The 13508-nt window shown below is 37.1% G+C and overlaps 1 protein-coding gene across 4 annotated transcripts in view; it reads right to left on the bottom strand.

The window, feature by feature from the left end:
• IPP (intracisternal A particle-promoted polypeptide) overlaps positions 1 to 13508 on the bottom strand; it is a 37198-nt gene that overhangs the window by 5597 nt on the left and 18093 nt on the right. For 3 of the 4 annotated variants that reach the window (XM_019957555.2, XM_019957556.2, XM_070786635.1), the window contains exons 6-8: positions 10956 to 11093; positions 10269 to 10391; positions 7908 to 8128 (exon numbers count right to left, since the gene is read on the bottom strand). In XM_019957555.2, coding sequence (XP_019813114.1) covers positions 7908 to 8128; positions 10269 to 10391; positions 10956 to 11093 — 482 coding nt within the window. Of the gene's footprint in view, positions 1 to 4491; positions 4568 to 7907; positions 8129 to 10268; positions 10392 to 10955; positions 11094 to 13508 lie in introns of all 4 variants that reach the window. The other variant, XR_011565901.1, reaches the window with a different exon arrangement.

The following is a 13508-nucleotide window of genomic DNA, read 5'->3' as shown; positions in this document are numbered from 1 at the left end:
TCATGGGGTGGCAAAGAGTCGGACACGACTGAGTGACTGAATTGAACTGAATCCAACTTTCCCTAAGTATAGTTGACCAGGGAAACTTATGCTATCTACTTCCTATTATCAATGCAGGGATTTCCCTGGTTTTCCAGTGGTTGACTCCATGCTTCCACTGCAGGGGGCACAGGTTTGAACCCTGGTGCAGGAACTAAGGATCCTGCATCCCAGGTGGCAGTGGCCAACAACAACAACAAAAAAAGCAAAAAAATAGTATTCCATGGAAATTAACTTGGAAAAAATTTTTCTAACCTGTAAGTCTGTGACATAACACACCTTGGGCTTACATTATTCTAGCACCTAACAAATTGTAATGCAATTGTTTGTCTATTTCTTTATATTTCCCACTAGAATGTTGGTTCCTTGAGAGCTGGGGGATTATATATTAGGTAGCCTTTGCTTCCCCAGGTCTTTACATATTTGTGAATGAATAAATGGACTAAAGAACAAATGCATGATAGAACAGTGATTCACAACCAACTCTTATCTACTTTCTCTTCTTTTCCTTTTGTAGCATAATTACATCAAGCAAGTAACTGAAGGCATGAGAGAATATTGGAGTGTTCATATAGTCAGTAATAGGATAGGTAATGTACAGAGGTACAAGTGGAGAAGACAGCTGGAATGGTAGGGAGACTTGTTTCACTGAACAAATAAGTAAATACATTGAGAATAACAGGAGCCAAGTTTTTAACTGATGTGATTATGATGTGATATGTTTGTGTGCTCAGTCATGTCCAACTCTGCAACCCCATGGACTGTAGTCCACCAGGCTCTTCTGTCCATGGAATTTTCCAGGCAAGAATACTGGAGTAGGTTGCCGTTTCCTTCTCCAGGGGATCTTCCCAACCTAGGGATCAAACCCATGTCTCTTGCATCTCCTGCATTGGCAGGCAGATTCTTTACCACTGCACCCCCTGGGAAGCCCTTTTAACTGATAGAGAAGGTATTTACATTAATGGAAAGGGGAAGGCCCCTTTCTTTCATGGGAAGAATCAGGTATACTGAAATTGGTGCCAACATTATGAACTCATGGTTTTATAACATATAAGCACAGATATGGAAATACTTATAAATGAGTATTTGTGTGAATACATACACACATATACATTTACTGTTTATGTTTAGCTGTTGACTGAGAATGCCTAGAAGCAGCAATACTCCAGTAGCAATGAATAGTCTGAGAGCTAATCTTGGTTTCCAAATACTGTTCTTCACTAAGAGAAACTAAAGGTTCTTGGAGAAATGACTGATTCCAGGATCAGAGAAGTATAATCTTCCTTATACTTGAAATATTTTAGTATGCAAGATAGTAAAGAAATACTCAAAAGGACAGAATCAGAGGGGACCTCTAATTTCAGTCATGGTAGAGTAACTGTTACCAAATGTGCCCTCCTACCATAAAGAATTAGAAACCTTGACAGACTACGAAATAAAGTTCTCAGATGATGGACAACAGGCAATGAAGAACTGTGATTCAGAAAAAGAAAGAAACAAGGTGAGCTCCATAGCTGTCCAGGCTTTTTGCCTGGAGGGCTTTCTGAACAGCAGTACAGAGAAGGGAATCCCAAGCAGAGCATGACAGTCAGCTGATTTATGAGACAGAAATCAGAGTTGAGAGAGGCTGATGCAGTTGAGATTTGTAAGGAAGAGTGCCAGAGGACAGAGGTTCCCTTGAGTCTGGCTGAATACTCCTAATCTTTGCATGCATAAAATGAGACTATAAAAGAAAATAAAACAAAAAAGTAAAAATAAAAAATTTTTAAAAGAGAAGAAAAGGGGAAAGAAAATTTTAAAATGAGACTCCATAAGAATAGTCAAGCAACAACAAATGGGAAGATGTGACATAACGAGACATATATTTGGTCTCTGACTGCAGTTCTTAACACAGGGCTCCTAAGTCCCTTGGGATTTCCTTGGTGACAAGAATATCTTCCTCCCTAAAAAGGCAACTCTTGTAGGATCCTGTATAACATCAATATAAGCGTCTCTTACCAGAAAGATCAAGCCAAGATTAGAAGCCTGGAATTTAGTCCCATACCCTGTCATCCAGGGAATTAGAGAAGGACTGGCGGTTGAAACTGATCATGCCTATGTGATGAAGCCTCCATAAAAATCCCTAAACTGTGAGGTTTGGAGCACTTCTGGTTTGGTGACCATATCCACATGCCAGGTAAGTAATATGCCCAAATCCCACTGGGGCAGAAACCTGTAAGACCCTCCTGGATCTTGCCCTATACTTCTTCATCTGGTTATTCATTTATACCCTTTATTCAGTTCAGTTCAGTTCAGTCACTCAGTCGTGTCCGACTCTTTGCAACTGCATGAATCACAGCATACCAGGCCTTCCTGTCCATCACCAACTCCTGGAGTTCACTCAGACTCACGTCCATCCAGTCAGTGATGCCATCCAGCCATCTCATCCTCTCTTGTCCCCTTCTCCTCCTGCCTCCAATCCCTCCCAGCATCAGAGTCTTTTCCAATGAATCAACTCTTCACATGAGGTGGCCAAAGTACTGGAGTTTCAGCTTTAGCATCATTCCTTCCAAGGAAATCCCAAGGCTCTTCTTCAGAATGGACTGGTTGGATCTCCTTGCAGTCCAAGAGACTCTCAAGAGTCTTCTCCAACACCACAGTTCAAAAGCATCAACTCTTTGGCACTCAGCCTTCTTCACAGTCCAACTCTCACATCCATACATGACCACAGGAAAAACCATAGCCTTGACTAGATGGACCTTTGTTGGCAAAGTAATGTCTCTGCTTTTGAATATGCTATCTAGGTTGGACATAACTTTCCTTCCAAGGAGTAAGCGTCTTTTAATTTCATGGCTGCAGTCACCATCTGCAGTGATTTTGGAGCCCCAAAATATAAAGTCTGACACTGTTTCCCCATCTATTTCCCATGAAATGATGGGACCGGATGCCATGATCTTCATTTTCTGAATGTTGAGCTTTAAGCCAACTTTTTCTCTCTCCACTTTCATCAAGAGGTTTTTTAGTTCCTCTTCACTTTCTGCCATAAGGGTGGCGTCATCTGCATATCTGAGGTTATTGATATTTCTCCTGGCAATCTTGATTCCAGCTTGTGTTTCTTCCAGTCCAGCCTTTCTCATGATGTACTCTGCATATAAGTTAAATAAGCAGGGTGACAATATACAGCCTTGACATAATCCTTTTCCTATTTGGAACCAGTCGGTTGTTCCATGTCCAGTTCTAACTGTTGCTTTCCTGACCTGCATACACATTTCTCAAGAGGCAGGTCAGGTGGTCTGGTATTCCCATCTCTTTCAGAATTTTCCATAGTTTATTGTGATCCACACAGTCAAAGGCTTTGGCATAGTCAATAAAGCAGAAATAGATGTTTTTCTGGAACGCTCTTGCTTTTTCCATGATCCAGCGGATGTTGGCAATTTGATCTCTGGTTCTATTGTTCTATACTTATAGTAACATAGAATATCCTTTATAATAAACTGGAAAACAGTTAAGTAAGGTGTTTCCCAGAGTTCTGTGAGCCATTATAGCAAATTATTTAACCTGAGGAAGGGATCACAGTAATCCTCAATTTGTAACAAAGTCAGTGGTTAAAATGAGGACATACTACTTAAGAATGGTGTCTAAAGTGAGGGCAGTCTTATGGTACTGAGCCTATAACTTGTGGGATAGTTAGTGTCAGAACTGAATTGACTTAGGATGCCAGTTGGTGTCCACAGAGGATCAGAGAAGAATTTGGTGTGGAAAACCCACATGTCTGGTGTAAAAAGAAAAGAAACAACTTTCCTTTACAGGAACTCCTGTAAGCTTAACAATTCTCAGAGCTCACACAAGGCTGGATGATATTCTAGCTTTGACCAGACAATATGAAGAAAACTTTTGGACAGCTAGGACAAACACAAGTCAAGAAGAGCCATGCTTCAGTGGTAGGGCTAAACTATTCCTAAAGGACCTAGACCTTCTAGACCTTCCCTGCTGCTGCTGCTTCGTCACTTCAGTCGTGTCTAACTCTGTGTGACCCCAGAGATGGCAGCCCACCAGTCTCCCCCGTCCCTGGGATTCTCCAGGCAAGAACACTGGAGTGGGTTGCCATTTCCTTCTCTACAAAGCTTAAAAACAAGTTCAAAATATCAATCTGATTTGCAAATAACTGCCTATCAAAAGTAAACACAACACTTATGGGAAGAAAACAAAATCCAAATACTCAACTATGTAACATCTACAATGTCCAACATTCCATCAGTTACTGCTGCTGCTGCTGCTAAGTCACCTCAGTCGTGTTCGACTCTGTGCGACCCCGTAGACGGCAGCCCATCAGGCTCCCCCGTCCCTGGGATTCTCCAGGCAAGAACACTGGAGTGGGTTGCCATTTCCTTCTCCAATTCATGAAAGTGAAAAGTGAAAGTGAAGGTGCTCAGTCATGTCCGACTCTTCGCAACCCCATGGACTGCAGCCTACCAGGCTCCTCCATCCATGGGATTTTCCAGGCAAGAGTACTGGAGTGGGGTGCCATTGCCTTCTCTGCGATCAGTTACTAGAAATGTGGAAAAGCAAAAAAAAAGAAAAAAGAAAAAGAATGTGACTGAAACCATGAAGAAAAATTTCAACCGATACAGGTTCAAAAATGTCAAATTAATAGAATTAGCAGATAAGTACTTTAACACAGACATTATAAATACATTCAAGGATATAAAAGAAAACATAAAAAATGATGAGAGAAATGGAAGACACTTATAAAAATAACCAAAATATCTTATGGAGCTAAAAAATACAATACCTGAAATAAAAATTTTCCTAAATAGAATTACATACTGCAAATTAAAAGTTTAGACAGTGTAGGAAGTTAACGGACTTGAAGACACAGCAAGAAAAACTATCAATATTGAAGCACAGAGAACAAAATTTCAATTATGCAGGATGAATAAGTTCTAGCAATCTAATGTATATACCATGGTGACTATAGTTAATAATAGTATACTGTATACTTGAAATTTACTAAAAAGGCATTGATGCCATGCCTCCTGCATTGGGAACATAGAGTTTTAACCACTGGACTGCCAGAGAAGTCCCCAAGAAGGCAGATCTTAAGAGCTCCCATCACATACAGACACAAAAAAGGAAAAGGGATCTACGTGAGTTGATGGATATGTTAATTACCTGGATTGTGGTAATCATTTCACAAGTATATATATAGCAAAACATATGATATACCTTAAACAAATCATACACTGTTTGCAAATTAACCTGAAACATCTGGAAAATGAAAACCAAGAAAAACAAACTGAAATACTGAGAGAAAAAGGATGGGAAAAATTAACACGCCTCAGTGACCTATGGGACAATATCAAATGGTTTTACATGGGCATTACTTAAATCCCAGAAAGAGAGCAGGAGAATACTTGAAGAAACAAGGCTGATTTCAATTTGATGGAAGCTATAATTCTACAGATTCAAGAAGTTAAATGAATTTCAAGCAAGTTAAACACCAAAATCCCATAAGATATATCAAATTACTGGAAATCCATAAGAAAGAGAAAAAAGTATTAAAAAACTGTCAAAGAAAAAAGAGATGTTACCTATATGGGAGAACAAGATTGACTACCGACCTCCCATCAGAAACAATGCAAGAACTAACACAGCACTGTAAATCAACTATACTCCAATAAGAATTTTTTAAAAAAGAAACAATGCAAGAAGATAAGTAAACAACAATATTAAATGATGAGAGTGAGGGGAAGAACAACCTAAAATTCTACACTCAGCAAAATATCTCTCAAAAATGATGGTAGACAGGAAGACTCCTGGAGGAAGAAATGGCAACCTGTTCCAGTATTCTTGCCTGGGAAATCCCATGGACAGACAAGCCTGACAGGCTACAGTCCACGGGGTTGTAAATAGTTAAGACAAGACTGAGCAACTGAGCACATATTAATAGCTTCTGGAGCCCAGGACCACAACTTACTGAAGCCCCTGGGCCTAGAGCCCGTGTTCCTCAACAAGAGAAACAACCTGAATGAGAAGCCCATGCACTGCAACTGGAGAGTAACCTTCACTCGCTGTAACTGGAGGAAAGTCTGCACAGCAACAAAGACCCGATGCAGCCAATAAACAAATAAATAACTTAAAAAGAAAAAATTTTGTAAAATGAAGGCTTAGAGAATCATTGCCAGCAGACCAGCACAAAAATAAATACTAAAGGAAGTTCTTCAGGCTAAGAGAAAATGCTGTAAGATAGAGACTTAATTCTATACAATGAACAGAACTAGAAATGATAGTTATGAATGCATAATTATGAAGTATTTTCTCATTAAAATTTATCTTAAATATAATTAACCATTTAAATAAGTATAACAACATACTGTGGGGTTTATTACATACACAGAAGTAAAATCAATACATCAATAGCACAAAGGACGGAAGAGGAAAATACATTTTTCTAAGTTTCTTACATTAAAAGTGAACTGGCATGATATTATTTTAATGTAGATGTAATACATTAAAATGCCTATTATTATAATGAAAACCCAAAAGCAACAATTAAGAAAAAAGGTGAAGACATATAGTTAATTGGACTAAAGAGATAAAATGGAATACTAAAACAATCAACATAAAGACAGAAAAGAGAAAAAAAAAAAGGATGGATTGTACAAGCAGAAAAACAGCAAATTAAGAGTCTAAAAACCAACCCCACATATATAATTACATTATATATAAATAGTAAACATTCTAAAGACCCTACTTAGAAGTCAGAGACTTTCAAATTGTACAGAAAAACAGACCACAGCTATCTTACAAAACATGTAGTTTTTAAAGATACAGATTTAAAGTAGAAGGAAAAAAAAGATACACAATGCACATACTAATCAAAAGACAGCTTGGCTACATTAATATGAAGACAAAGTAGACTTCAAGGAAAGGATATTATCATAGAGAAAGAAAAACATTTCCAGGCCATAAAAAGATCAATTCAGCAAGAAAACATAATAATAAATGTACACACACTTAATAACAGAGATTAAAAATATGAGAAGCAAAATCTGACAGGAATGGAAGAACAGATAAACCCATAATTACAGATAGAAATTAAAAGTCACTTGTTCCTTTGAAGAAAAGCTGTGACAAACTTAGACAGTATATTAAAAAGCAGAGACATCATTTTGCCAGCAAAGGTTCGTCTAGTCAAAGCTGTTTTTTTCAGCAGTAATATACAGATGTGCGCACTGGACCATAATGAAGGCTGAGACTGAAGAGTTGATGCTTTTGAATTGTGGTGCTGGAGAAGACTCTTGAGAGTCTGGACAGCAGGATATCAAACCAGTCAATCCTAAAGGAAATCACTCCTGAATATCAATTGGAAGGACTGATGTTGAAGCTGAAGCTCCAATACTTTGGCCACCTGATGCAAAGAGCCGACTCATTGGAAAAGACCCTGATGCTGGGAAAGATTGTGGGCAGGAGAAGGGGGCAACAGAGGATGAGATGGTTGGATGGCATCAGCAACTCAATGGATATGAGTTTGAGTAAACTCCAGGAAATGGTGAAAGATGGGGAAGCCTGGCGTGCTACAGTCTAATGGGGTCCCAAAAAGTCAGGCATAGTTTAGCAACTGAACAACAACACAGATCTTGTGCTAAGTCACTCAGTCATATTCAACACTTTGTGACCCTAGGCTCCTCTGTCCATGGGACTCTCCAGGCAAGAATACTGGAGTGAGTTGCCATTTCCTTCTCCAAAGGATCTTCCCAACCCAGGGATCGAACCCAGGTCTCCCCCCATTGCAGGTGGATTCTTTACCATCTGAGCCACAAAGGAAGCCCACAGATCTTACAGACATGAATAACAGGATACCAAACAATTGAAATCATCCAACCTACCTCTTCAAAGGAATATTTTTCTACGGTATGAAGAGCATCTTGTGTCTCATTCCACCCTCCAATAGCATAGATGCAATCATTGAGTGCAGCCACCCCAAGATATGCTCTTCTAGTTCCCATTGGAGGAAGTGGAGACCAGCGCTTGGAAAGTGGATCATAAACTTCAAAAGAACAAAGCTCTATTCCTTCATTGCTGATGCCCCCAACCACATAAATTAAACCTGAAAATGGAATATTTTTGCTCAGATGCTATAGAAAATAGGATACAAATAATTATAAAATGTGATAGTTGTGATTTAAGTTTGTTATCTGATACTTTACTTAATGCAGGGCTTCAAAAGAGAGAATTGACTTCTGTCCAATTTATCACGGCTCTCATTTAAACATGTTACAGAGAATTAGCGGTACGAATTTAAAGTGGCACTGAATTTTCAAAGAACTTAATGATGCTATAACAAAACAATCTGTCAGGCAAGGGTTTCCAATCCTATTGTTCGCTTAATCTCAAGTTCCAGATCCACTGCTATCGTGTATAAGTAAAAACGGAAGAGGAGAGGGATTTTGCCCTCTTAAAAACAGTCATACACTTAAACTGGGAATGACATAACCCTGCTTGGTAAGAACCTAACTTTTGCTCAGATGAACATAAAATAGAGAATTAAATTTAAATTAGAATAGTTCATGGCTAGATTAAGGTATTAGATACAGTACAGCAGACTGTAATTCAGAGTTTCTTATTAAATTTGATTTGCAACTAAAGATTCTGACGATCAACAATTACTTTTTGAGTGCTTACTGTTGTTGCTAGAGTTCTAAAGTTGTAAGTTTTACAGAATGACATTTTAAGAAACATAAGCTAAATGTTAGTAAACTTGAGTTCAAGCTCCAACTTTACTAGAAACCAACTATGAAAAAAGACAACTCACAGCCTCCTGATCTTCAGCTTCCTCATCTAAAAATAAAGGGGTTGAAATAGATAATATTCAAGATGCCTCTCCAGCTCTATGATTTCAGATGAGAAGATAAAAATAAATATAAAATAACTAGAGAACACTATAATATTAAACAATAGAACATAGTCTACACCATGTAATTTGAGCATTTAGATGCCAGCAGAAATCTGAGAAGGTACTCAGAAGGCAGAAAGAACTTGAGCTAGGAATGGAGCACCTGAGTTGTCATGTAACAATGGCAGACTGCTTCCTACTTTACAGCTATATATGAATGTGTTCCCTAAATCTGGAAAGAGAATTAGGTTTTATTCTAGAGTGCTTATTAAGTACCTCTCAGTGTACTGCTTGCTTGCTTATTCGCTCAGTCATATCTGACTCTTTGCAACCTTTTGGACTGTAGCCCGCCAGGCTCCTCTGTCCATGGGGGTTTTCAGGCAAAAATACGGGAGTGGGTTGCAATTTCCTTTTCCAGGGGGTCTTTCCGACCCAGGGATTAAACCTGTGTCTCCTGCATTGCAGGCAGATTCTTTACCTGCCAAGCCATCGGGGAAGCCTACAGGTACATATAAATGTGTTCCCCAACTCTGAACAGAGAATCAGGTTTTGTAGACAATTAATAAATGTCTGTTTACCATTTTAATATGTAGTACATTTTTCAAATCTGTGATAGCACTGTGTGTATACTGAATTACAACGTACCCTATTTAAAAAAACACTGAAGAAGCCTATGACACTATAAAGATTGTTTTTGATAATCTCTCCCTACTTAGAAATACTTGAAGGTTAAAGTGTTAGTTGCTCAGTCGTGTCCAACTCTTCGCAACCCCATGCCAGGGTCCTCTGTCCATGGAATGCTCCAGGCAAGGATACTGGAGTGGGTTGCCATGCCCTTTTCCAGGGGATCTTCCTAACCCAGGGATCGAACCCAGGTCTCCTGCATTGCAGGCAGATTCTTTACCAATTGAGAATCAGGGAAGCCCTAAGGCCCACAAGGGAGAGAAGAACAACAATAATGGATAACAGTTCAAATACGTATTTTGCTAATTAGGTATCTTTGCCCATCTGGAATTTTTAATTTTAACTTTACTTTGGAAAAAAAGATTTTATTTTGGTAATACAGAAATAAAGATATAAGAGGTTTAAAAATATAAGAGATTAGAAGCAAAACCTCCACACTGTTAGTGTCAATTTTTCAAAACTAACAGGCAAGAGTTTCAGCAAGTTCCAGGAGTTGGTGATGGACAGGGAAGCCTGGTGTGCTGCAGTCCACGGGGTCACAAACAGTCAGACATGACTGAGCGCCTGAACTGAACAGGCATAAAATACATTTTTGTGAAAATAAAGCCTCAAGCTCAAACAGTTGTTTAAAAAATACATTTTCAGGAAAAAGATTTTCTAAAGCAATTACCTTGCATTTCACAACACCCAAAGTAGTACCGTGACACAGCCATGTTGCCAACTACTTCCCATTTATTCTCATCAGGATCAAATCGTTCAACAGTGTTCCCTATCTCAGCTCCAACCCAACCACCTGGAACCAAATAAAAAATCTTATTTCCAGAATAAAGGAAACTTATTTATGAAAAGCACCTTAGAAAACATCTAATCTGACAACTTTATATTATGGATGATTATCATATGGACCAGAGAGGTTATGTGTCCAAGATTACAAGAAAAGGTAGAATTTGATTGTAAGTAGAACTTGGATGTTTCAACTCTCTGCCTATGTTTCACAAGCGATTTTAACAAACAAAACAAACCCCCAAACTTCAATCTATTGCATAAGAAATACAATATTTTACAAAACTATTTTTAAAAATAATATCTGCATATTCAGAACAGTCATCCTAATGACATTTAACAAGTCAGCTAAAATGCTCGTCCAGACATCTCATCTGTATTTTATCCTCATCTCCTTCTAAGAGTTCCACGCTTGACAGTATTTCCCAAGTAATATAATTTTGAGAATAAGAACTTTTAAAACTGAAGAGACACAAGTTTCTTATGGTAAGGAAGGAAAATTTCTAAAATAAGCAAAATTTGATTAAGAATTTAAATAATATTAGATATCTTTTAAATTGGAGAGAATAATTACCCAAAGCATAGATAGCCCCATAACATACACACACTCCCAAGCCACAGCGGGGGTGATTCATTGAAGCTACAGTCGTCCACTGTTTAGTAACTGGATCATAACATTCAGTACAGTCAAAAATCATTGAATCTTTTTCACCTGAGTCAAATAAGAGACACATATGAGAAGAATTAATAATGTTATTAGCCTAAAACCACAATACAATATTCAATGGCATTCTGTGTTGTCAGAATTCAACTATTACGTCTGATTTTATACTCTTCATTAAAATTTATTTGCCCACCATGTGTTATTTTGAATCATAGCACTGTCATTTATTAATGTCCACTTAATTAAGCAAAGTAGACTATTACCTGTTTCTAATTCCACCACCCAAACAATCCATGTAATTTTTGGGGATAAAGGTTGCATTTTGAAACTTCTATATTTTCACAGCTTAGACAGCAGGCTCTGCTACAATTTGAGTTTTAATGCAATGCTTATCTAACAACAAACAGAAAATGAAAAAAAAATTTTAAATAGCACTTAAAAATAGAATTTTAAATATAATATACCTAGAAGAAGTTAATGCAATCAAAGATTGTATATGGCTTGGCCCAAAAGTTTGTTCAGCTTTTTCTGTAAGATGTTATGGAAAAATCCAAATGAACTTTTGGCCAACCCAATATAAGACCTTTATGGATATAATTTATAAATTTTATTTAGATAAATTTTTAAATTAGTAGCTCAGACAGTAAAGTGTCTGGCTGCAATGCAGGAGACTTGGGTTTGATCCCTGGGTCGGGAAGATCCTCTGGAGAAGGAAATGGCAACCCACTTCAGTATTCTTGCCTGGAGAATTCCATGGACTGTAGCCTACCAGGCTCCAGGCTCCAGTCCATGGGATGGCAAAGAGTCGGACACGACTGAGTGACTTCACTTCACTTCAAATAAATGAAGAGATGTATCATGTTGATGAATTGTAAGTGTCAATGTAAAGATGATTACTCCCAAAATGATTTACAGATTTAAAGAAATGCCAATTTTTAAGAAACCTCTTTCTTTTTATTGTATTAAAATACACATAACATAAAATTTATCATCTTAACCATTTTTAAGAATATAGTTCAGTGATATTAAACACATTCACACTGATATACAGCCATCACAATCAGCCATCCCCATAATTCTTTTCATCTTGTAAAACTGAACTCTATACCTACTAAACAGTAACTCTCCATTCTCTCCTCCTCTAGCCCCTGGCAAACACATTGTACTTTCTGTTTTACTGATTCTGACTATTCCAAGTATCTCATATAAGTAGAATCATATAGTATTATTTTAAAAATAGATTTGATGAACTAATTCTGAATTTTATATGGAAGTTTAAAAGAGGCAGAATAGCCAAGCACTCCCAAAAAGAATACTAAGGAGAGAGAAAATTCCCTATTAAATAAGCCTATCAGACTTAAAGTACAGCTATAACACCACAGGAATAGACATAGAGATCAATGGAATAGAAACAAAATTCTAGAATCAGATCCATGCGTATATGATTACTAGGTATATGAGATAGTTTGCATAGCAGAGCAACAGGTAAACAAAAATGCTGGGAATTGTTTTTATATATGTATATGGGGGAAATGAAACTAGTTCCTTACTAATATGATCTATAAAATTCAGTTACAGGTGAATTACAGACCGAAATGTAAATGGAAAAACTATAAAATTTTTAAAAATTAATAAAAGTATATATTTCATGACTTTTGAGTAGACAAGGATTTCTTTAAAAAGATATAAAAAATACTAACCATAAAAGGAAAATTATTATAGAGTTGGCTACATTAAAATTAAAAACATTCATTTACCAAAAGATATAATAAAGAGAGTAAAAGATGAAGCAGAAGAGTAGGAAAAGGTATTTTCAGTTCATATAATTTTATGAGAGCCTAGAATCTTGAATGTATACAAAACTCACTGTACAGAAAACAGTTAACAGAGCAAGCCTAAAACTGTCTATTCTTAGAAAGTCCTGCTTACAACATTGACCTAGAGTCTGGGAACATGGCTAGTAAATAGTTCCCTATACACATATAAGATTTTCCTTAATTGATAAACAGTGGCTCTTGTAGTGGTGAAAATGTCCTGAAATTAGTGGTGATGGTTGCACAATTTTGTGAATATACCAAAACCACTGAACTTAACACTCTCTATGGTGAATTTTATGATATGTGAATTATATCTTAATTTTAAAATATAATACGTAGAATAGTAACCCAGATACATACATATCTAGAAGGAAATAAACTGTTAACTGTGATTATCTCTTGGTGGTATGATTATACTATGGATGATTTTTATTTTCTTTTTCATATACCTCAGTTTCAGCAAAATTTTCTATAGCAAACATGAATTACTTTGATAACAAAATATTATTTGAAAATTATATTTTAAGTAATATGTTAAGACAGTAATGTTGACAGTAATATTAGCCTGCAAAGTCATGGCAGTTTTGAAAGGCTGCCATTTATGCTTCTGTGGTATCAGGAAAGGGATACATATATATGGAAGTGT

The sequence above is a fragment of the Bos indicus genome, chromosome 3 (genome assembly GCF_029378745.1).
Source record: "Bos indicus isolate NIAB-ARS_2022 breed Sahiwal x Tharparkar chromosome 3, NIAB-ARS_B.indTharparkar_mat_pri_1.0, whole genome shotgun sequence".
Lineage (NCBI taxonomy): Eukaryota > Metazoa > Chordata > Mammalia > Artiodactyla > Bovidae > Bos > Bos indicus.
Note: the sequence above shows the minus strand (reverse complement) of the source record. Positions and strands in the feature narration are given on the sequence as shown.